Source organism: Ctenocephalides felis, unplaced genomic scaffold, assembly GCF_003426905.1.
Source record: "Ctenocephalides felis isolate EL2017-DRISC unplaced genomic scaffold, ASM342690v1 CF-g0.4_SCAFFOLD_03572, whole genome shotgun sequence".
Lineage (NCBI taxonomy): Eukaryota > Metazoa > Arthropoda > Insecta > Siphonaptera > Pulicidae > Ctenocephalides > Ctenocephalides felis.
This window is the reverse complement of record NW_020539726.1, coordinates 23,723,574-23,751,004: the sequence shown is the minus strand read 5'-3', so window position 1 is coordinate 23,751,004 and position 27,431 is coordinate 23,723,574. Positions and strand designations below refer to the sequence as shown.

The window sequence follows — 27,431 nt, the reverse complement described above, 5'->3', positions numbered from 1 at the left end:
ATGAAGTTTAGCGCGCTTTTATTTGTTGTAGTTGCTGCTGTGTTGGGATGCACTTCAGGTGAGATTTTTATTTATAGATAAAAATTACATTGTTAATTTGTAATCATGTAGATAAATCAATAAAAATTGTATTTTAATAGTTAATATAACTTTGCTTAAGTACATTATAAGCAAATTTAATTTATACTCTTTAATTTATCAATTATTGTCATTGAATATATATGCGCCTTCTGTAAATATTTAGTAAATTATTTTAGCCATAGTATTTTTATTCAAATAACGCGATGCTCTCCTTGTTTGGATCATTTTATATTTATTTTAACCATTTTTGCACCAGGATGGTTGTTCGAATTGTAGACGAGTTTGGAAATGTAAATGTAGGCAAGAATTAGAAATTTTAAGAAATTCTTATATATATTATTCAGTTCAAAAAATTTATACATGTTTTGTCTGTTTTTTGTATAATTTTAATTGTTATTGATTAGAGGTCCTGCAACGAGTTTAAAAATGTAGATGTAGACAAGAATTAGAAATTTTAAGAAATTCTTATTTATTATTCAGTTCAAAAAATGTATACATGTTTTGTCTGATTTTTAACTTCCCTTAGGGTAATTTATAGTAATGGGCCGAAAATCGAAAATAAAATTTTTTGCATTTCTTCACGTTTTGAAGTTTTCTGAGTGCAGGAAAAAGAAATCGAGTTTTTGAGAGAACGGAACATCCGATTTGATTGATCCAAAAATTTTCAATTTATAATGATGAGGAGAAGTGGTGATTAGTTTTGGGCAATGGCAGGTCTAGCCGTTTCGGAGATACCGAGTAAAATGTGCAAAAAATTGCAGTTTTCAAAAGAACTAAGCATCCGATTTGAATGATTCGAAAAAATTTTTGCTTGTGTTAACGAAACGATTGCTTTTGGAAAAAGAATTTTTTTCAATTTTTTTTTGATTATAACTCGGATTTTAATTTTAATTCTGGCTAAAGTTCTAAAGCTCACTAATATACTTTAAATGAATAATTTTAACTTTGCTATTCAGTTTATATGATTCTTATAAATATTAGATAATGTCCTTCATTTTAAATTTTATTTATTCAGTTTTGTTTATTTACTTTTCTGTAAACATATATAAGTTACAGTATTTATAATAATCCATTTGAACATTTAATTTTCATCGAATATTACAGTACGGTACGGTAAGTTCCAGCAATTTGTCTTAAGGCACCATGCCATATACCACTAGTTTATAATTTAAATTGTTATTGATTCGAGGTTCTGTTATGCCCTATTGAAATTAGCTGTGTATGTCAAACATGTAACGACTTTATTTCTCATTATGAATTAGCTTCTTAAATTTAGCTTTGCAAAAGATTGCAATTAAATAATTTGATTTTATTTTATCCCTGTTAATATTAAAGTGGAGTGCTTATGATTTCTTCAATAGAAATTCATTTATTATGTTGGGCTTGCTCGTAAGTAAGTTTCGAACAGCTTGTTATCGAGCAATAGTGACAACAGTTTTTACTTGAAAATTTTGCTAGCTATATGTTTCCAAGAAAAATAATCCCTCCGGCTCTGCTGCATCAATAAATATTCGCCATATTACTGAAATTGTAATAATAATTCTTCACATAGAGATAGGACAAATGTTTGGATTGCTATTTGTAGAACCAACTAGTATTGAGTCAAATTAGCACAACAACTAATAGGACTCTTAAGTTTTAAATATAATCTAATATCTAAAATAAAAGAATATTTAAAAGCTTTTTAAAAAGTTTTTATTTTCAAATTTTATTTTTCACAAGTTGCTGTTCAGTTTTACAGTTTCATTGCAATTTCGTACCTGTACTTAAATTTCTTATCGTACCTGCCTCATGTATTTGTTTATCCTATCGCAAATCATCTCTTTATGATTGAATAACGAAAACATAAAGGATCGCATATAAATAAAAAACTCTTCAGTATTATAACATCAAGTTAATTATATATCTTCCATACACTACGCCTTATTAATTGGTACCTGTTATCTTTTATAATATCAGAAGGTCCCATTTAGGATCATTATTTTATATTGTGGTTATTAATTCGTACAATATATAAATATAAACAGTATTTTTGTAAGGCCCGGATGTTTGGTCTCCACGATATTTGCTTTACAAATGAGCTTTATTTTACAGCTTGGATGAGACGGTTTGGTTTAATCGTAAACTTGTTAAAATACTTTTAATGGTCTTTTTGGGTTTAACGACTATTTGTACTTTAAATAAAAGAGCTTTCACAGATAATATCAATATAAATGTTCGTTAATTTAAACTTCCTTGCTGCAAAATTATATATGTTTTTCTACTTAAATTACAACGTGTCTTAATTAGTCTGTTATTTTATAAAGTCATTTGAAAGGAAAATCCAAGTTTCCTTTTCATTTGTGACAAAATTAAATCTAATCACTATGAGTTGCAATTTTTTTTATATGATCTGGTATAAATACGATATTCTTTATAAAACTGGTATAAATAAGTTTCTTAAGAATAACTACGCATATTTTTAAGAAAATCAAATATTATCAGTTGGTTGTAATTGTATAATTTTTATTGCAGCATTCGCCCAGGATGTTGATGGCGGTTCCGTATGCGCTGGTGACATACCAGATGTCGAAGAACTTTCTGTTAGGCCTAATTTAGCGGGAAAATGGATATCTTCAGAGTAAGTGAAAAATAATGTATTCTAGTTCATTATTTTTAACAAAATTACTGCTACATTTTGTTATAACTGTATTAGTAACTTTCTCTATTAATTATGCTCAAGATTAATCAAAGTAATCGGAAATGTTATAAAATGTCTTTACTTACGTCTAGAAAATTTTATTTAAAAAATAAATATTTTATTTAAATTATTTATATAAAAATTAAATATTTTATTTAAAGCGCAACTTTAAATTCGACTATTATAGAGCGACTATCAAATTCAAGAACTAATCTATACCTATGGATTGAGGATTGAAGTCGTACAGATTTGTATGATAATTAGTCGGACAATTCTTATTTCTACATATATTCATAAATAAAATTTTACTTCAAATAAATATGATTAAAACGTCTTAATACTGTGGATTTAATATACAGTACATTTTCGTCATATAATGACTAATTAACCTGAATGGTTTTTCCTTTGCAGACAAGTGAGATTATGTTATCCACTTAAAAATAATAAATAAAACTAAACTTTTGGATTGTTTTTATTAATTGACCTTATTCTTTTTAATTTTAATTTTTTAGAGAAATGTAATAAAAGAAAGTTTGATAGGAAGATAAAAATTCTGAAAACTAATTTAATAGATTTATGACCAATTCTATTTTTTGTTAATTAAAATTTTTGTGACTTATTACACAATATTTACTTCACATGTGTATGATATAAAATAACTAAATTAATTTTTTATATATCTTTATTAAATAAAAAAAATTATATATCTTTACGTTTCAAAGGTTTATGAATATTTTGGCATACCTTAGAAAAAATTGATGTACGTGCGTGTGCTGATACAAATTTTCGTCGACGATTTCGGGAACACCGATCAACCGATTTGAATAATTCAAAAAACATTCGATTCGTATTGATAAGGAGACGTGCTAATTAGTTTTTGGCGAAGGTAGGTCTAGCCGTTCCGAAGATACGGGACAAGAAGTGGCAAAAACGGTAACTCAGTTTCTAAGAGAACGGAGCGTCCGATTTCAATAATTCAAAAAACATTTTACTTGTATTGACAAGATAAAGAACTGATTAAATTTTTGGAAACGCAGGTCCAGCGGTTATGGACTCTCAATGAAAATAAGTTGAACAAATGTCATTTGGCGGTCAAAAATGTTTATTGGACATATGGACATCAAATTATCAGACATTTTATAGAGATTTCAATAATGTGTACACATTTTAAGTTTTTTGAGTTCTGTACCAATATTTTTTATTATGGTACGGGAAGTTCCAGCAATTTTCCTTTGGGGCACGGTGCCATGCACCCCACTAGTCTTTTTATATTTTGCAAAGTAGAACTATTTATAAAGACTATCATGCTTAATACAAATATTTGCATAATACGCCACTTCCTTGCACTTATTACTGAATAGAAATATAATTAGAAACATATTACCCTAACCTGCATAATACGCTGTCTTGCTTATTAAGCGTTTTCGGATAGGTTTTGGTTTTGGTTTGGTGTTTCTGTATTTACATTTTATGGCTTCAATCAATCAATGATCTCATCTTGCGAGTTGCATGCTCTGTGTCTACAATTCTCACCACGATGTCGTATGATATATGGTCCTCTGTCTAGCGTTTGAGCCATCAATTAAACATAAAAATTATACCCTCGTTATATCTCGAGTGGATTGTCATAAACAAACCGATATTATCGGCGTCTCCGATGTCATATACGCGACATTTTTTATGGTCCCATGACTCCAATGTATGCATGGTGATGGTGAGATGTATGAGAGAATGCAAGAATTGAAAAAAATTATGTGTTATTCGATATGATCTTCGTGCGTGGTTTTAGTTATTTTTTTTTAATCTCGACGGTTTAATCTCGATTTCTTGGATTTATAATCGGATATCTTGAATCTCGTGACGAGCTACCATAAGGCCACGCGTCCACTTTGAACGACCTTAACTCCAAAACATTTTTGTAATAAAAACTTTTAAGGTACCATGTTTTCTTGAACAACAGATGCTGTTGTTGTATGATCAATATGATTACTAACTTATTACTAAATTGAACTATGATTACTAAATTCTTAAACGTTTGTGTTTGCATATTTTATGTGTGTACACTGAGAATACACATTCCACCCTAAGCAGTCATATTTTCAATCAAGGTCAGCTCGATATCAAGCATTTTGATATCAAAATTTTACTTGAGCTTTTCTCTACATCTCAAGTGTAATCTAATCTCAAGAAAAAAATCGATTATACTGGCATTGTTACAACACTATTAGATATACATTTTCAATTAAGCATCTGAGCTAACACAAACTAGTCCCGATTTTGATATCACCCTCAGTGAGCTCGATATCAAGCAGTTTGATATCAAAATTTCATTTGAGCTTATCTTTACATCTTAAATATAATATCAAGCACTATTAGATATACATTTTCAATTAAGTTCGTGGGCTAGCACAAACTTGTCCCGAGTTTGAACCTACCTTTGGCCAGCTCGATATCAAGCAGTATGATATCAAAATTTTACTTGAGCTTAACTTTACATTTCAAATATAATTTTAAGCAAATGTCGATTTTGCCAGCATTGATGCAACACCATTACGTATACTTTTTCAATTAAGGACGTGATCTATCACAAATTAATCCCGAATTTGATTCCACTCTGTCAGCTCGATATTAAGCAGTTTGATATCAAAATTTTACTTGTGCTTATCTTTACATCCCAAATATAATATCAAGCAAATATCGATTTCGCTAGCATTGCTGCAACAACAATGCATATAAATTTTCAATTAAGCACTTGAGTTAGCACAAACTAGTTCCGAGTTTGATGCCACCCTTATTTATCTCGATATAAAGCAGTTTGTTGTCAAAATATCACTTGAGCTTGTCTCTACATCTTAAATGTGATCTCAAAGGAAATCGATTTCATCTATACTTTTTCAATTAAGGACGTGTGCTAGCACAAATTAGTGCCGAGTTTCATCACATTCTCGACCAGCTCGACGAGGGTGCTCGATATCAAGCAGTTTTATACCAAAATTTTACTTGAGCTCATACATCTCAAATATATTCTTAAAAATCGATTTCACTGACATTGCTGCAACAATTTTCGATGTATATCAAATTTTTAAAGTCTTCTTATGAGAAAAAACTGGTTGACCCCTGGGTTGCCCTTTCGATAAAAATACCACTGTTGAATGACAACAAACACAGCTAAAAGAACATGTAGTTCTGATCGCTGTTAAAAAAATCAATTATTATCAATCTCTTATAGGGGCTTAAAAAACGGCATAAACATCAAATAATGGTTTATCATTTAAAAAGTTTAGATTTGTGATTAGTAATTTATATTTGCTGGTAAATGTCATTCAGAATTTATTTGTCTCTCCTCTAGCTATTTTTTATTAAAAAAACAAGGATGTGGGTATCTATAAATAACCCTTAATAATTACTAATAAACAAGGTGAATAACATTTTGTCGTTGTATAATTAATATAATGCTATCTTAATTAGTATTAATTAAAAAAATAGTTTGTCAAATATCTTCGATTAACTATCGTAGGAACAATTGTTATATTTTTTTGTATAATCTGTGAAAAATAATTATATGAACAAAGTGCTTGAAATATTAGAATATGGCATCATACTAATTTTATATAAAGTACGCTGCTAGTGTTCATTATAGTTTAGACTTGAATGAACTTTTAGTATAATAAGTTCAATTCGTGATTTACTGGTTTTATTGCCATTTCGTAGAGTATTTGCATACGTTTTTGTTAATCTTTTGGATTACCATGATTGTCATAAAGAGAACTAAGTAAACAAGCGCACTTTTTTCTTACTTCCTGGAGAACAGACAAGATCTGCCAAAATCTCGACCCATATCTTTCGCCAGATCGAAAGCACACACCACGACTCGAATTCTCGCAAATACCAGAACACCATCGAGATCATCTGTCCTGTTTTTTTATGTTTGTTTAAAGTTTTAAAATGAAAACACCGCAGTAGGTTTTACTTCGAATTAATCAATCAACGTCTCTGCATTGGGTCGCGACGGGATATTTTTCTCTGCATGTGCGAGAACAAAGTTAAGCCTAGTTTCCATGAACAGATCGAATCTTTAGAGTTGACTTTGTGAATAAAACCAATACATATGTGTGCAATATTAGTAGAATTAAATAATACGTAAATTTTTATAAAGATCTTTTATTATATTAAATATTATACAAATAAGTAAAACACATCACTTTTTAGAAAAAGTTTAAATAAGATTTGTAAATTGTTATTTAGTTTTTTAATGTAGCCAGTACATAGATACGCACCCTTAACTAAAAAAATCTTTTAAACTGATCTGAAGCATATTTTTATTTTTAAACATAACAGTTAAACTAAGTTTAATAGTCAATATTTAAAGATTATTAAAATATTTTATTTAATTGATGCAGTGGATGTATTTTATTTCATATTAATGATTAAATAAATGTTGCTGATTATCATTAAAATTCATAAAATGACCTACGATATAACGATATAAACTGGTATTTACACAGTATGAAATATTCAGTTTTACTCAATAATTAACTTCCCTCAAAAAAATCGATTTTTTTAAAAAAAAAATTTACGTTTCAGAAGTTTCTGAACATTTTGACATACCTTGGCGGTCAAAAATGATCATTAGACATATGCACATCAAATTAGCAGATATTTTATGGAGACTTTAATAATGTTGATCAATTTTGTTTACATTTCTATGGGTTTCGTAACACCATTTGTCCGTAAGACGGCGACGCGGCGCTTACGCGCTTCTATAATTTGTATCTATGCAGCTAAATCAGTGAGATTGCTTTGAAAAACATTTTTCCAAAAAAGTTATTTTCTTCAAAAATTTAAAATAACTCAAAAATCAATTTTTTTTCAAAAATTAACAAAAAGAAATCTTTTTTAAAAAAAAATTAAATTTTTAGTACGGGAAGTTTCAGCAATTCGTCTTAAAGCACGATGCCTTACACCACTAGTTTTATTTTTAATAAGGAAAAGTAAACAATTTGACCAATATGTGACTGTGTCCAATTTTTAACATTCAATGATTTGATTGATTTAGTGTTTTACATCTGACCATATAATATACGTGTTATTTCTTTTATGCTTTAGATTTGTTTTATTTGTATTTCAATCGTCTTATTGGATTGTGAATGTCGCACCAGGCCCTTGTAAGAATCGTTTTACGACCTGTGATGTGGCTTACTTGATGGTCTGGAAGTGCAGGCGCTGGTATACAGAAAAGATTTTAGAATACTTTGTACATATTAATTGCTAGAATAAAATTTTAAGCGTGTCAATCTAATTACCAAATGTCTAATACAAAACAAATTGTAATTTACATTGAAGACTAGTGGGGCGCATGGCATCGTGCCTTAAGGCAAATTGCTGGAACTTTCCGTACCAAAAATTATTTTTTTTAAAAAGATTAACATTTTTGAAAAAAAATTACTCTGAAAAAATTAGATTTTTGAGAAACTATAAATTTTTGACAAAAATCTACTTTTTTTTGAAAAAAAAAACTTTTTGAAGAAAAATTTATTTTGAAATATTTTGGAAATTTTGACTTTTTTTCAAAGCAATCGTACTGCTTTAACTGCATAGAGACGAAATATCGAAGCGCGTCGCCGTCTAACGGATAAACATTGGTACGGAACCCATAGGAATGTACGCAAAATTTATACTTATTGTTAAAATCTCTATAAAATATCTGATAATTTGATGTGCATATGTCTGATGTTCATTTTTGACCGCCAAATGGCTCATTTTTTTCTTTTTCCTTCATATCTCCGAAGCCGTTGCACCTTCCTTTCCAAAAGGTCTTCATTTAGTCAATACAAATAAAATGTTTTTTGAATTATTCAAATCGGACGCACCGTTCTCTTAAAAACTGAGTTACCGTTTCTGGCACTTTTTGCCCCATATCTCCGGAACGGATAGACCTGCCTTTGCCAAAAACTAATCAGCACGTCTCCTTATCAATACAAATCGAATGTTTTTTGAATTATTCAAATCGCTTCACCCGTGTTCCCGAAATCGTCGACGAAAATTTGTATCCGAACACACACACATCCACGCACACACACAAACACACACACACATACATTCATTTTTTCTAAGGTATGCCAAAATATTCAGAAGGTTTTGAAACGTAAAGATATATAAAAATTTTCATTTTCGATTTTTTTGCGATTACTATATCCTGCCATTACTATAAAAAAAGAAAGGTGATTCAAATATAAGCACATTAAGGAGCGTCCATAAATCATAATAGGGATGACTTATTACTGAATGTGATGCAACAATTTTCGGGAAGGGCTATTTTCACTTGGAAACATGTATTTAAAGGTCTATATTTCCAATAAAAAATTGATATCGCTACTGCTTGATATCGAGTTTGTTCATCAGGGGGATTCAACCCGCGATCCACCTAATTGCAAACCTATGCACTAATCACTCTGCCACGAGACCCGATTTTTAAAATTAAAAAACAAAGTTTTACTGCATTAAATATATTCACAATGTTTTATCACAAAAATACTGAAGGCACAACCGATTGTCTTAAATCTCAACCATTCTAATTACGCATTTCAGACAGACTTAAGATTTTATATAGAATTGCTAAGGGGGCGTCCAATAATCCCGCGAGGTTTCTAGGGGCAGGGAGGGTTTGACAAAAAATCATGAAATATCACGTGGGGGAGGGGGGGTATAGTAAGATATCACGTGTATTTATTTTTAACTATTTTTTTAAAAAAGTTCAAATATTTTCAAAAAAATCAAAATTTGTACTGTTTTTTCACATAACTAAAAATACACGTGATGTTTGGTGGGGGAGGGAGGTTAATTTTGAATATCACCATGGATCACCAAGGGGGAAGGGGGATCCAAACATCCTAAAAAACATTGCAACTTTTTACGGTGGTGCGTTTGGTAAAAAGGCTGCAATGTTATTTTAAAATTCGTTATCTATGTTTAAAAGTATCAAGTTTTGTATGGTGAATTTTTACCAGATCCTCGCCTAGATCGTTTCCCGCCTCCGCGTGCTCGATCGTCAAATCCAGAGATGAACGTTCATTATAAATATAAATATCGGAGACGAGAAAATACTCTTGACATACGACTTGAGCCAAACCATACGACAAGGGGTTGATTGAGTATGTGCTTGACACGAAAACCATAAAAAGCGCGAGTCACGTACCCACTTTTGCCATGTACCTTATGGAAGTTTGTTTTCCTTCATTCTAATGATATAAGTGCATATGCAGTTATATATGAGCAATAAATTATTAACCATAAGCAGCTGGAAATGTAGACTTGTTTGCAAATATCTTGATGTCGTTATACGATTATTTATTACTCAAGGGAAAATACATAAAAGGATTCTCGCGTATAATTCAAATGTTTATTATCTTCGTTTTATTTCTTCATGGCTTTTATAAATTTAACAATTATTTGTTTATGTACTTTTGCACCTTGGAGGATAAGTATTTTAATAATTCACTGGTCGTCGTGCCATGTAAGGATGTAGACAATTTATAGGTTCTATTTTGTGTAAAACTTTACGTTTTATTTTAGCTTTTGTTATAATTTTTAACTTCGTTTTTTTGCTTTGTGCACTATGTCATAAATTTGTTCCATATTTTTTTTTGAAAAATAATACCTGCACACCTTGTTCAAATCACACATCTTATTATATTTGCAGTCTAAGATTGCAGATACATTATTGGTTCTATTCCTGATCAGGTTAAAGTTAATTGATTACATCATATAATATGATGTTTTAATGTTTCAATTAATATGATTCATATTTGCATAAAATTATTGTTAATAATTAAAAAAAATGTTTTCGTTATAACTTGCTATATGTTTTTTCTAAGGATGTAGGCAATTTATTGGCACTATTTCTGATCATGTAAAGCTTAATTTTTTATTTTTGTTTATATTATGATTTTTAACTTCGTTGCTTTGAGAACTTTACCTCATAATTTAAAAAAAATGTACTCAAATCTTGATCAACTGCTTTTTCGTGTTCTAAGTAATATTCAAGTATTTTCATTCAAAGTTATGATACAATTTGATTTTCTAACTTAATATTATATTAGCTTTGTAAGGATGTATATAATTTATTGGTTTTATGTTTGATCATGTAAAACTTAACGTTTTGTTTTTATTATGATTTTTGCTTCGGACACTTTATCTCATATTTGCACAAAAATATTTTTAACTAGTGGTGTATGACATCGTGCCTTAAGGCAAATTACTGAACTTCCGTTCCGTAATGAAATATTCGAGAAATATTAAATGGTTTCAAATAGATTATTATAATTATTGTAACATTGTCTAATATTTATAAGGATTATATAAACTGAATGGCAAAGTAAAAATTATTTGTTTAAAGTATATTAGAACTTCAGTCAGAATTAAAAATAATATCTGAACAATTTTCGATATACAAAAAAAATTTTTTTGAAAAAAAAAATTTGAAACAAAAATTTTTTTTCTCAAAGTAATTATTTTGTTAAAATAAGCAGAAAGTTCTTTGAATCATTTAAATCTGACGCTTAGTTCTCGCAAAAACTGACATTTTTTTGCACATTTAGCTCTGTATCTTCGAAATGGCTTGACCTGCCTTTGCCAAAAACTAATCACCTCTTCTCCCAATCAATACAAATTGAATGTTTTTTAGATCATTTAAATCGGATACTCCGTTCTCTCAAAAACTCGATTTGTATTTTCTGCACTTTTTGCTCCGTATCTCCGTAACGGCTGGACCTGCTTTTGCCAAAAACTAATCAACAAACATATCAATATGAATCGAATGTTTTTTTAACCATTCAAATCGGTTGATCCGTGCGCCCGAAAACGTGGACGAAAAATTGTATCCATTCATACATACACACACACATCAATTTTTTCTGAGATATGCCAAAATGTTCAGAAACTTTCAAAACTTGAAGAAATGTAAAAATTTTCAATTTCGATTTTTGGACGATAACAATAACCAACCCTACGGGAATATCTCTGCACTATGATCAAATGCTTTTTCCTATACTAAACAACATTGAAGTATCTTCCATACATATTTATGATATAGTCATTTTTGCTAAAATTATAATATTTTTTTATTTCGAACAAAGACTTCATTTTAATGTAGAATTTTAAGTTATAGATAATTTATTCTAAATTATATTGAACTATATAATATATTTCAACATTTAATATATTGATCTCTCAATTTAGTCACTCACTTGAGTTGATCAAATATATTTCCTCCGTCTTTTGTCTCTCTATCTATAATCTAAAATTGTTATATCCGATGCGTATTCTTTCATTTCAATATCACTCATATTAATTCCATTAATTTTTTCAGCTAGTATCTATATATAAATTTCTTTCTTAGTTAGATTAACATAAGAATGTTCTGAGCAAGGCAATGTGTTTCAAATTAAACGACGTGACTGCACTACAAACGTCGGTGTGGGACTTTATATTCTTTTATGTCGAGCTGTGAGAAAACGTCGTGATGAGTTCTGGCTTTTTTGCTGAACAATGCAAAATCAAATATTTAAATGAGCTCTTCTTTGTCATTTTAGTGAAGGCTTACTTTAAAAGATCTTATTAATGTTTTTCGTTTGCAAAACGACGCTGATTAACTGGCAACGTTCCAACTTATCTTTGCTTTAAAAGCTTTTATATTGGATCTCTTGTAAAGGAAAATTTCATATATAGAACCGATTGTTTCTCAAACGATTATATTGTATTTGTGGACCAAGAGTAGGGGGCGACCATTGGGGGCATTAATCACGTGAGAGGGGGAGGAGTTTGACAAAAAAAATATGAAATATCAGATGGAAAAAGGGGGTCTAGATATCAACAAAGGGAGGAGGAGTTTGATAAAAAAATACGAGCGGTGGAAAAGGTGGTCTAGATATCATCAAAAATATCATTCAAAAAATCCAAAATTTTTCAAAAAAAATCCCATTTTTTTTTTGTAGGAACGTTTTTTCTAGGTACTAAAAATACACTTGATGTTGGGTGGGGGTGGTGGTGTAATTTTAATTATAACCACATTTCACTTAAGGGGGAAAATGGGGTTCAAAAATTCTTAAAAATTGATCACCTCATTAATGGACCCCTCTTTTCTACCGTAGATGCTGGAATTTGATCAAAATTGATGTTGTCTAATGATCCTAATTATATATGTATATTTGTACGCCCAAGACCGTTTTAAAATGAATAATGCAAATTATAACTAGTAGTGCATGGCATCGTGCCTTAAGGCAAATTGCTGGAACAAAAATTATTTTTTTTTAAAAAAACTTTTACATTTTTTTTACTTTTTTGCCGGCGATATAATCTCATTATTCAAACAGCTGTAATATCTGTTTTGCTAAAAAAATATTTTCCATCTTAATAACTTCAAACATTTATAGAAACTACGAATAATATAAAAATAATATCTAATCAATAAACTTACGTTTAGTAGACAAATGTTTAATTTGTTTTATTATTTTCAAGGAGGGTAAAATATTCTTCTGATTCAGGCATTTTTTATTAAATCAAGATTTGTACTACAATGTAACTTTAAAATGTTTATCTATGCCGATTTCCTTGTTGATATCGGTACCCATACAACGTTGGTGCCGGTACGCACACAACGACAGATTTCTATTCACATACACGACGACTAATCACAATCGACTCGTATAGAAATGATATCATCGAGAGCGAATGACGAATCATTGGAACTCGACTCTTATCTTATCTTATCTGCCGTAACGCACTTCCGTTGCATTTGTACGGATTTACACCCTAGTCGGGCCTAATGAAGTTTTACTTCAAAAAAATTCATTTTCGATTTTTTTGTGATTACTATAACTTGCCCCACGGGAAGTAAAAATTTGATACATTTCCCAGTACCTACTTTATATTTTAAGTATTGATATTCAATCAATTTTATCAACTTCTCTACTTTGATAATATCTTAGATGTCGTTCAATTTCAGTAACTTTATTTTATTGATATATTGCACAAACTCTTCTCATGCTATGCTATTGTAATATATAAAAATGCATAAAACCCATACTGCTTCGAGATTTAAGATCACATTTATATTTATTAGTTATTACTTTGCTTTTTATTGCTTTTATTAATATACGACAATAATATCAAAGTGAAATGGCGCCGAAGTCAAAGCTTTTATCTGGGTCATAAACAGCCTGCATATGGATTTTGATAGCCTTTTCATAATCAATTTTTCTGAGACTAATAAATATTATTATCTGACATCCAAATGTTCCAAAGTTCACATGAGCTTGTGACATATGAAACTTTTAAGAATTTAAGAAACTTGAGTCCTTTTATTATCATTTTTGAACATTAGCAGGATAATCGTATTACTTATCTTTTCAGGATGTGGAGTGTGCACTTAAATCCGATTTTTCAAGTACGGTGTAGTTTAATCCTTGGGTTTAAATTTTTTGTTCAATATAGAGATATGACTCTTTTGAAGAACCAATAACAGATTTAGCGCACTTAATTCCATCTTATACATATTTGGACAAATTAGAAATATATTTTTATGTCGAAGTAATTTTATGTTAACCTCTACAATGTTGTGGGTTGGAATACTTTGAACTTGTTTGAATGTATGAAATTTGTACTAAATCAGTTTTAAAGAAAATTCGGAGTTAATGAACTTAAAATTATTTCGTTAGGTATTACTAATTTAGTAAAAAAAAGTTGAACATAAAATCTTCTAAATTGATCAAATTATTTGAAATATTGATTTTTTTCAGAAAACACGTAATAATGCTACAAAGTATAAAGCATTATATTTAGGAATAGGTGATTAAGTTTACTCAAGTTTTTATATATTTTTTACATAATTTGAGATCTATTTTTGTGTCGGATTGATGAATCAATGTTATATTCTGCAATATTATATATAGGAGAGATCAGCCCTTCGCTGGAAAAGAATTTTGAATTAGAGTAAATCGAAATTTAATTAATTATAATTTAAGATTAGAATAATATTTTATAAATCTTCACAAATAATTGAGATATTGAATTATTCCTGAAAGCGTGTAATAATAATTTTAGATACTTTTTGGTGTTTCTAAATACCTCGTTCTTCAGTTATTATTAACTTTATCAATTTTTTCCAATATTTAAAATAATATCCTATAAATTGAGCGAAATTAATTGAAATATTGTATTCTTCTTGAAAACTTAATATTTTAATTTTCTTTAAGCAAAATGTTTTTAAGAGATAAGTTAAAGAACCATTATTTATGAAAAGTGATTTTGCAGATTATTTTTGGTGCTTCTAAGTATTACGTTCTGTTATGAAAATTATTTGAGAAAATCAAAATTTTAAAATATTTTTACTCCAGATTTCCAGGTGCTCTTTACGAATTTCAACTTTGCAACTTCGAACTTTTATGGCAAGTCGCCGCCATATTGGAAAAATGGCGTCAAAAACAGTTTTTTAACAATATTTCCTTTCGGCAATTCTACAATAAAAAATTAGCTATGTACGAATTAAACTTGAAATTTGGAAAGGGCACCTCGAAATATATAAGATTAATTAAAATATAAGATTACCAATTTTCAAAATTTCTGGAGTGCTATACTGGCAACAGCATTTTCGAACTATGACTGAAATATTACAGTATGTTAAAAGTTTTGCCTTGTAGTATAAATCTGTAAAAATGAATTATTGATATTTAATGTTTATTAACTTCCCGTAGGGTAAGTTATAGTAATCGCAAAAAAAATCGAAAATGAATTTTTTTATTTATCTTTACGTTTCAAAGGTTTCTGAACATTTTGGCAAACCTTAGAAAAATGGATATATGTGTGGACATGTGTGTGTATGTGTGCGGATACAAATTTTCGTTGACGATTTCGGGAACAAATCAATCAACCAATTTGAATAATTCAAAAGACATTCGATTCGTATTGATAAGGAGACGTGCTGATTAGTTTTTGGCAAAGGCAGGTCTTCGATTTTAAAAATTCAAACATTTTACTTGTATTGACAAGATGAAGAACTGATGAAATTTTTATCAAGAAAACAAAATATTTTTTTTAGGATTATTCTTGTGATAATCAAGCATCTATAGAGTCCTCAAATCTAAAACTTCTTATTTGTACCGCAGAGCGTACACACTAATGCTAAAAACCTTTTTTCTGTTGGCGACATAACAGCCATATGATTGTTCATTTAAGAACCATTGGTCTAGCCTAGCCCTTAACAAAATGCATTTGTCGTGTCACAAGTATATTTCGGTTTCGAATATCCTTTTTGCAATCGGAGATTTCCTCGAGCCCTGCAGCGAAGGGCAAATCCCTATGCTGCAACGGCCTGGCGCTGTGCTTGCAGATAAGAATAGACCAGACGCCCAAGTCGCATTTAGCAATTACCCGAAAAAATAACTTTTGACAGGTACTAAAATTTTCTACGAAATCAATATCTTGGATAAATGTTTCCTGTTTTAAGTAAGGGATAAGGGCAAATGATGTATTTGTTTAAACGACTAAAACTAATTGAATGAACTTGTCTCTTGAGAAGTTGTTTTGTTCTATTGGCTTGCTTCCGTGTTTGTCTGGCTGCCTGTCTGAACGTTCATTTGTAAATGGTAATAGATTTATTTTCTGAATACAAATGTTAATAATTTTTTAAAGTCACATTATTGTATATTATTGTATATTATATGACATAATATTATGTATTATTATGTATTATAATTTTTACAGTCACATTATTGTATATTATATGACATAATATTATGTATTATATAACATGATAGTAGTTACATAGTGTGTCATATAAAAAAATATAAATTAATTTGAATATTTAAATTTATTTGTGGATCAATTGATGTCTGCAAATATAAATCTCAAAATATGTGAGATTGTTTTCAATGAATTAAACTATAAATATACAGTATTCTGCAATGATTGATCCTTTCACAAACGTTTTGTATAAATTTTAAATACAATTGAATGACTTATATTTAAATGATTTTATAGCTCGTTGCCAATTTCACTTTGATGTATTTGACTTATTTTAGTATAAGCAATGAGAAAAATTAATAGTAAAAAAATTAGTAAATTAAAATCTAATCTTAAATCACGAACCGGTACGTGCATTATGAGTTTTGTGCTTTATCTATAAAATAAATTTGAATATACTGAAATTGAGTGATATCTAAAACATTATCAAGGCAGAAAAATGGATAAAACTGATCAATTAAGAACATCAATTCTTAAAATATAGATTAGAAGATCCTCTGGAACATGTATCTATTTTTCACTTCCGGTAGGGTAAGTTATAGTAATCGCAAAAAATAGAAAATGAAAATTTTTTTGTTATTTAACTTAAAAAAAAAATGGATGTATGTGTGGGTTGTGTGCGTGTGTGTATGTATGTGCGGATTACTGCGGATACAATTTTTCGTCGATCAACCAATTTGAATGATTTAAAAAATATTCAATTGCTATTAATAAGGAGAGACGTGCTAATTAGTTTTTGGCCAAGGCAGGTCTAGCCGTTTCTGAAATACGGGACAAAAAGTACCAAAATTGGTAATTCAATTTTTGAAAGAACAGGGTGTCCGATTTGAATGATTCAAAAAACATTTTATTTGCATTGGCGAAATGAAGAACTGGTGAATTTTTGGGAAGGCGGACATTTGGCGGACAAAAATGATCTTTAGACATATGCACATGAAATAATCACATATTTTATAGATATTTTAATAATAAGAACAAATTTTGTTTACTTTTCAATGGGTTTCGTATCAATGTTTATCCAGGTTATCTACGCAGCTAACGTTTCGCAATTGCTTTGAAAAAAAGTTCAAAAATTCTAAAATAATTTAAAGTATGAAAAAATCAAACTTTTCAAAAAGGTTAATTTCTTTCAAAAATTTAAAAAATCTCATATTACAGTAACTGAAGTAAAAAAATCTCTCCGGTCCTCAAATAATATATATCATAATTAATATGATATATGTATTAAAATCGTTTGAAAAACGATTTACATATCAAATTTAATTAAATTACAGATTTATAAACACGGTAGAATCCCGCTAAGGCAATCATTATCAATACAATTTTTCGTATTGAAACATTTTGTTGCTATCTTGCATAACACTCTTTCTCGCTTAAGACGCATTTTTTTGACTGGTTCCTGAAAAATCGTCCTAACGGGGTTTTACAGTTTATATCCAATTATATTTTAAATGATACAATTATCAATGATACAGTTAGTAAAGCCTCCATAGGTGGTCAAAATACTATAGAATAGTTATTTTGACATTTTCTTAACCGTTTAGAAACGGTTATTTTAACTATTATATTCCCAAAATACATTTTTCGAGTACTCTCCTGTTGACCACATATTTCATAGCCCAAGCCCACACGCAATGGTACAATACAATATTTGCACTGAGGGTCTTTGGGGAATCATGTGACATTTTTCCTCAAATTTCAGTAAATAATAACCACCACCACCTACCAGCAACAATTTTTTGTTTATTTTGGGAAGATAACGCGAGACGAATGCAGATGCTCACATTGCATTTTATTTGTTAGATCTGCCTATTGTGAGACCCGTAGCTTCGTTATTGTGTACTGACCCTGAATATTTTTGAATAGGAGGACTACTATTGTCCTGGCACACCTTCGGTGTCAAATTTATTTTGACAGGTAAATGTGCTTAGAATAATTGATATGTCACTACATTGTGTCTCATTTTTAGACCCGCATGGAGAACGCTGGGTAGGATAATGTGTTTTCTATGAAAACCTCAAATTTCGTAGAATATTATTAATGATCTCTACCAAAATTTATTTTTAACAACATAAATGTTTTGACTTAAATGAAAATGAAATTCAAACCCTTTTAATCTTAAATATAAATCGTTGTAGTTTGCATAAAATTTACATCTTATTGAATATTTTTTGTTGCTGTGGCTAGATAATTTTATTAATTATTTTATTTGAATGGTTTTTGAGATTTTTTTTTTAACTTTCCGTAGGTTAAGTTATTATAATCGCCCAAAATTCGAAATTGAAAATTTTTACATTTCTTCACGTTTTGAACGTTTCGATTTCTGAACATTTTGATATACCTCAGAAAAAATTGATGTGTGTGTGTTGTTTGTATGGATACAGTTTTTCGTTTACAATTTCGGGCGCACGGATCAATCGAATTGAATGGTTTAATAAACATTCGACTCCTATTAATAGGAAGGAGATGTGCTGATTAGTTTTTGGCAAAGGTAGGTCCAGCCGTTTCGGAGATACCTAGCTAAATGTGCAAAAAATGACAGTTTTTGAGAGAACAAGCATCTGATTTTAATGATTCAAAAAAAACTTTCTGCTTGTATTGACAAAACGTTACATTTTGGATTTTTTTTTAATTTAAAAAATTTTCTTTTGAATAATTCAAATTTTAATATTAATTCTAACTAAAGCTTTAAAGCTCACTTATATATTTCAAAGAAATAATTTTAACTTTGCAATTCAGTTTATATAATTCTTATAAATATTAGATTAAATTTCGTTTATTTATTTTTGCTGTAAACATATATAAGTTACAGTGTTTATAATAATCTATTTGAAAACATTTAATATTCCTCGAATATTTCATTAAAGTACGGAAGTTTCTGCGATTTGTCTTTAAGCACAATGCCATTTATAACTAGTTTAATTTCAATTACAATTGCCTAATAAATTATCAACTAATCTTAGATAATTTTGATGAAAGAAAATATGGCTTACAATATTCAAAATAATTTCTTCTAAATTTTTTCTTATTGTTAGATGTTCAAGGACTATTTAGTCAATATTTATGCTGTACTTTTTATTACCTATGCATTTGTTATGTGTTTCTGATCTTTATTTTGTTTCTACATCATTCATCTTAGTTTATTCACAAAAATGAAATGTATTTTTTTATCATAATTTAGTTTTTATTTAATTTCAGTCATGTTTAAATCAGTGGCTTCCAGCCTTTTTGTACCGCGTTTTTTGAAAAACAGTACTGCTCTTTCTTTAATTTTTCTAACAATACAATTTTATAAACAGTCAACTGATACAATTTATTTATCAGGCTACAAATTAATATAAAGTATTATGAAGAAATATAACTTAATATAATTTAAAAAATAATTATTCATTTATTCAGTTATTTAAAGTAGAAGTCCTTTAGTCCGGCTTGCTCGGAGCCGACCCCAGTGTCGGACTATCGAAAATTCCGTACTGCAGTAATTACAAAAACAATTAGGTTAATAATTAAACTACATAATCAGTAGAAAATACAAACAATAAAGCTTATTTTATATTTAATATTTTTAATTTTTACAAAAAAACAAAAATTTAATGATTTCTAGCCGTGGGGCTACGTAGTTCGTCGAACATACTTCGTTCATGAACCTAGACAAAACCATTAACACAACAAATTACAAGCCACTCCGAAAATGTTCTAATAGCTCTCGAGCCTTTTTATTTGCTCTAAAAGCACACTTTTGAAAAAAAAACGAAATTTTGGAAAAAAAATCGGATTATCGGGCATTCCGGACTAAAGGACTTTTACCGTATATTATTCCAACGTTTTTGGTTTAGTTTTTTGTAAATAATAGTTTGGAAACATCTGTACGCCCCCTTTGCAGCAACTTTGCGCCCCACAGTTTAGAAATCACGCTTTTAAATACTTAAACAGAAATATAAATCATCTATAATTGACAACATCGTTAATATTAAACATTAAAATATGTACAAAGTACAGCAGTATTTTATTTGCTTTTTATATATTGTATATTTAATTGCTACAGTTATTTTATCCATTGTATGAATCGTGATGAAAATGTGGTGCTTGTACATCATGAACCTGCCTTCGAACAAAGCTCCTAAAATTACAATAAAATATGATATTTATATTTATGTATATCATATTTTCATATACATTTGAATACATTTCTCTTATTTCTTATTACAACTCGGAATTAATAAAACCATTATTCATTTTATTGTGATGCGTTATGAATGAATTTGAATAAGTTATTTCACATGAAAAAATATCACGGGTTGAATGCAGAGTGCGTATGAGGCAGTTACATAAATCATTTCCAAGGCAAGTTATATAAATTATTTTCTTCCTATAGAAATGTTCTATTCGTTTTTATGCTACTACAGTTACGTTATCCTGCAACCGACATATGGTTATTCTAAAATATAAATCATCCCAGGAAATCCTCCAGATTTTTTACCAGTATTAAATTTTACCAGTATTTCAGTAATTTACTGAAATTACCATGATTTGCAAAGAAAATTGAATCATCTGCATTAATATTATAAGTATAAATAATGTTGAAACTTAATTTGTGCACTACTGAAGCTGCTTCATTTATTTAATAAAGAAAGTTAATATGTTTTGTTTGCAATTTTTTACATGAATTTGTGAACAAATATTAGTAGCTTTTATCATCTGTTTTCTTTATTCAAAATATATTTAATATTATACATATATTTATTGGGATAACTTCAAACAGCTTATTAGCTGGAAATTCTTATGATAATAAATCTACCAAAAAGTCTGGGATATATTAAAAAAATATTGCACTAAAAATTACCAAGTAAGATTGCATTAGGTTGATTGAATGTTATTTTCTCGGATAACTTTTCTGATAGAAATTTGTGAAGTTAGCGAATTTTGTAATTTTTATAAATGTTCAAATAGTATTGGATTAATAAAATTATGAATTCTAATATCTTCAAAAAAAAATATTAATCATTAATAGAGTTTAATGACTATATTATTATTGATAAACAGGTGCACAACTGATCCTTCATTAATTTAATTTTCAACACATTTTGGAACCTTAGATAAATTCTCAAATTAGAACGATTATTTCATTTCTAAAGCTATTGTAACTATTACCTTTATTTAATTATAACTAGTTTCCTTTATTTAATCGTTATTCCTTCTTTTTCAGGTGCGAAACCAGGCCTGGTGCCAAATTTGTTCTGCGCTCTTACGAGTTCCAGCAAAACTTTTCGTTCACTCTAGACCTGCACCACTATCGAGATGAATGGTGCAGCACGCCCATGTTTTCGGCCAGAGCAATGGGTGCCATCACCGACGATTCTTTTATCATCTTCGAAGTCAAAACCATTCCTCATAATGCTTTAGTTGCTAGAGAAGTCCAGGAAAAGGTCAACAAGGCTTGTCCAGGTTGGTTTAAATACAATATCCAAGTTTTTGTTAAATTAAATGCTATAATAAATATTTGACGATGATGAAATGCCTTTAATACATGATCCACATTTTGTTTTAGATTGCCAAGATTTATTAGATTGTTCTTAGCTTGTGCGATATGTTAAATGAATGTTGTGGCATCTAAAACATGTTAATTCAGTTTTTGTTATTTGTAATTACAATTTTATATTTTCAACAGGATTTTCGTCACGACACTGGCGAGCTAACCGTGAATATATTCTGCAAGGAGGCAAACATCGTTCTCAGAACACAAATTACCATACGTCGAAGAGGTCGAGGTCCAACTACTTCGATTGTGCTCATGCATTGAATTTACAATTTGGTGAATTTTCAAAAATTCGCATACAAAAAATCGAGAACAAGTTAGAACTTCTATTAGCTGATATCCCACAAAGTGGTTCCACCACCAAACCCAAAGGTTACCAACTGCCTTTAGTGAAGATCTACGATGGTAAGGTATCGACCAGTGAAGTCATTAAAAGTTCATCATTGACTGCTGACAATATTTTGCTGGATCTTTTTGAACCTGCTCTGATTACACCGGATCCTGCTGGTTATGGACAAGATGCTTTTGTGCATATCATGAGGTCTAAGAAAAGAAATACTTCGGTGTATCCAAGTATGGATAATAAAAAGTTGTTTAAAAATTGTGCAATTTGTGAGATTATCAGCCGTTCTTCAATAGCTTCACCTCCTTATTTACCGACCAGGCCAAAGTTGCCAGTGTATTTGACTGGACACTGGACATCCAGGCGTTGTGAAAGTCATCCAAACGGTGGATACACTATTAGGCAATTTGAATTCAGAGAACAAAATCGTAAGTTTCATGCAAAATTACGTTACTTTGAAGATCATAGATGCGAAAATGCTTTATACACCCTGCAATTGCGTGGAGAATATTATTTAGGCATGTACAATTCTTTATTAAGAGGAAGTACTGACGTAGACTTTTATACTCATAAAACTATCATCACTATACATGACGAAGGTTTATTAGAAGGCGTCAACAATCAACTTCGAGGTATTCTAGATAGGCGCCCAAAAATCCAAGAATTTCGTCAACAATTTTACGCATTCCAGTCGATTTTTGCTCGCAATGTCAAGTATTGCGATGAAGAATTGTATGAATTGGACGTGCCCATAGTTCACGCACGAACGAATTGCAAAATCTACGGATTAGAAAATTCATTTTTTGCCAAAAATGTGCTGAAATTAGAAGTAGATATGTATGGAACCACGCTTTTGTCTATGGGCAAGTTGGGGGTTACTTTTGCAAACGATATCATACACGAAGTGGAACAATTTAGGCACCCAAGTTTTAGCAGTTATAGCAATGTGATTGATAGGGCTTCTTCTTATGGAATGCCTTTAGAACATTGTGAAAATGTTGAAGCTAACTTGGAGCAACAATTTCTTGGCATCAGCTCAGGAAGCAACCTGAGGCTGAATGCTGTTTTAATTCTGCTTTGTGCTGTGATATTTTTAAATTAATTTATTAAATCTCGAAAAAAATATATAATAAACATATATTATTTGTAAATATTTATAAACGTGCCATATATTAGTAATAGTTTCTAATATTTGTAGAATGTAGATAGGATTTGAGGACCAATTTGGAAATGAATGGTTTACCAAAAGAGACTATAAGTATAGTATATCAATGAAATTCAAATTAATAGTTGGTTAGTGCTGAAAAATTTTGCACTAACATTGCAAAAAATTTATATAAATTAATTTACGAGCAAATACTAATTTATGCATTAGTTAAAAAAAATTAAAAATGCCTTACAAAATTACCAATGCTTTCAACAAAAATATAGATACAACCATAGATAAGGATACTACTATATAATAATAAAATTAATCCACAATTAAGAAATTATCCTTTAACTATTATATTATAATAATTAAAGCATTATTTCTTAATTGGATTTCATAAGTTTTAGAAACTTAAACCGGATAATTAATTTTTTAATGAGAAATAATTGTCAATTAGACTAACAATGTATATATTTTTATGGAGGGACAAAAGTCAACTGTAATAAGACTGATTAGATGAAAATACGTTTCTTTATTAAATGTGTGTTTAATTATCAAGTAATGATTTTAATTAATAACTGTACATACAAATAATATATAATATAATTAGTTATAATTAATTGAAAGCTACTAATTGCTTTCAGAAGCGACGGACATTGCCCAGTGTTATTAGATTGTATACATTTCAAGTTAAAAATAAATGTTTTGTATGCAATTTATATCTTGCTATATGTAAATTCCATAAATATTACACATTTAATAATTAAATATTTATGGGATGTTTGGCATTAAATATTTGTTAGAAATTTTATTCATTAAATTTAATATTCAAACAATGTGATATATTTATAAACAAATTATTAAATAACATTTATAGAAATTAAGTTTTGAATTGATATATGAATGATATTCTATGTATAGTATAAGTAGATTTTCTATTAAATGTTCTTATGAGCATTTTCTCTAGATTTTATAGTGCTTTCTTGTGTAAATAGTTTTCATATAAAATTATAAACTTTTTGTATTAAAACATGGTTTTATTTTGATGGATATTTTTTCACTTTTGTAGGTTTCTTAACAGAGCATAATACGAATAAGCAGAGTTGATCATCTGGAAATAAATGAGACTTTAATTAGCTCAATTTTTTTTTATAATATAATTACTTTTGCTATTATTTTATTAACTGTAATTTTTTTTAAACATATTTTGTGACATTTTTATTTTCACTACATGGGTCATTACGAATTAAATGAAATTGAAGATATTAAGAACTTTTTATGATGATTAATTTCCCGTAGGGTAAGTTATAGTAATCGCAAAAAAATCGAAAATGAAAATTTTCGATTTTCAAAGGTTTTTTAACATTTTAGCAAACCTTAGAAAAAATGGATGCATGCGTGTGTGTGTGCGGATACAAATTTTCGTCGACGATTTCGGGAACACCAATCAACCGATTTGAATGATTCAAAAAACATTCGATTCGAATTGATAAGGAAACGTGCTGATTAGTTTTTGGCGAGGAAAGGTCTAGCCGTTCGAAGATACGGAGCAAAAAGTGACAAAAACAGTAACTCAGTTTTCAAAATATTTTACTTGTATTGACAAGATGAAGAACTGATTAAATTTTTGGGAAGGCAGGTGCAGCGGTTAAGGACTCTCATTTAATATAAGTTAAAAAAATGTCATTTGGCGGTCAAAAATGTTTATTTTTACAGAGATTTTAATAATGTGTACATATTTTGTGTAAATTTTTCTGGGTTTCGTACCAAGATTTTTAATTACGGTACGGAAAGTTCCAGCAATTTGCCTTAAGGCACGATGCCTTGCACCCCACTAGTTATATAGTTTTGAATGGAAATTTAAATTCATTCTATGACATTAAATAATTCAATATGTTCGTGGCTCAAGTTGTTAGAGCAGTGGTTTCAAATCCAAAACAGTTTTCGAGGCGCGCCACACAGATTGGAAACCGCGGTGCTAGAGCTTTCACTTTGTTCTAATCTCGCCTTGAACAACCTGATACTAGGTAGTAGTGATATTTGAGTTTTTACGAAATTTTAGATCTGATTATAATTTAAATCTAAGATGTCTGCATATTTATTAATTTTTAATTTAAATCAAGATTGAACAACCATTGGGTTGCCTTCTGAAAAAACTAGGCTTGCTGTTCAGAATTTTTTTTACCGAAGTACAGGTCCGCATATCCAGAGATACTAAGCCAGATGCTCGAACTTGAATGCATCGTTTTCCATTTTCCATAAAAATATTTGAAATAGTCATTTTACTTCGGGGTTTATTTGCTATCATTTTTGCATCAGAAAATAGACAAGAACTCCATTCGCTTTCATAAAGAGCGTAATTCAACTGCGTACTCTAAAAAATATTAACATTATATTATTCATAAAATTAACAGTCATTAACATGTTTTTTCATACCATGTCCTTAATTTTGCTTCCATACCAGCAAGGTAAAAATAATTGACCGACAATCATTAAGAGGTACACGAAATCGATGATAAATTGAACTCTTTCTTTTTGAATAGATAACTGGAATTATATAAAAATGATACATAAAGGATACATTTGTTACAATAATATTTATAACTATAAATATAATTTAAATAGTGAATTGAATAATTTTATTTTTAAATAATTTTTTTTATGAAAAATGCAATTGTTTTTTCTCATGTCTTAACAGCGATCATAACCTCATGTTCTATGAGCTGTTGGAACTTCTTATTACTTCGTATTTTTAGATGGTAACCCATTGGTTAATCCATCCATATTTGATGATTTATCCTTAGAATTTATCTAATAGGACTCTTTATTGGTTTCGAACCCGGGACCTCTAAATCAAGTCCCGTCGCTCTCAACCGCTTATCTACTGTTGCCCAAAAATGCATTCTAAAAGAATTTTCATAAATTGTTATCAAAATTTACGTAACCGATAACTTCGTTTACTCCGAGGTCCTACAAAATGAATATGCACTTATGATTAATTACCTTAGGTGAAGTACACGTGAAGTGTTATTTTGTGTAATAAATCTTTGCAATCAATAGAAATAAAAACAAATTACAAACCTACAAGTTATTTATGTACAAATAATAACATTATGTAAGTAGATATTAAAACTTATTCGAAGTGTGAAATGTTTACTTTCATTTTTGGACGTAGAAAGTAGAGATTAAAAGAATCTTCTTGGTGCTTGAAGAAATGCCCAGAATCAATGTCCATGATGTTAACTAAATATTTGTTATGATTCTTTAACCTAAGCAAACTATTTAAACTACAGTGCAATTTTAAATGGTTCTTTATAAAAAATCATTTTCGTGTCATTTTTGTGAGCAGAGAAGATTATTTGAACAAAAAAAATAAAAAGTTAACAGAGCCTCACATGTGATAGATGGTAGCCTGTGAGACATAATAAAGCGCCTCCAACTAAGATGTGGAAAAACATTGAAGATCCATACATTTGTTGTAAGTTGTTAGTTAACCTAATAATAGATAACATTTTTAGTTTTTAGTATTAATTTAATACGTGACTGTTTTTAAATAGAATGTTCAATGAAATGAGATATGTATGCAGTGGTATTTGATATTTAAATGCAAAGTTTATGCAATTTAGTTTAGATTTTCTGCCGCCCTATCTGATATGGCGCTCTTTTTAGTAGACAAGATTTAACTTTTTCATGTAAACAACAATTTATATATTGCAATTAAAACTATTTTTGTAACTACTTGCAATTAGATATAATTTTTGACTTCCTGAAGAATAAGGATATAGTAATCGCAAAAGAATTAAAAATATTTTTTGCATAAATTTACGTTTCAAGGTTCATTTTG

The 27,431-nt window shown here is 29.3% G+C and overlaps 1 protein-coding gene across 1 annotated transcript; it reads left to right on the top strand.

The window, feature by feature from the left end:
* Positions 1-23,539, top strand: LOC113388249 (protein APCDD1-like). Its single transcript, XM_026625647.1, has 4 exons — positions 1-58; positions 2,596-2,701; positions 21,765-22,003; positions 22,227-23,539. The coding sequence occupies exons 1-4, from the start codon at positions 1-3 to the stop codon at positions 23,537-23,539; spliced, it is 1,716 nt and encodes a 571-aa protein (XP_026481432.1).
* Positions 23,540-27,431: the final 3,892 nt, after the last annotated feature.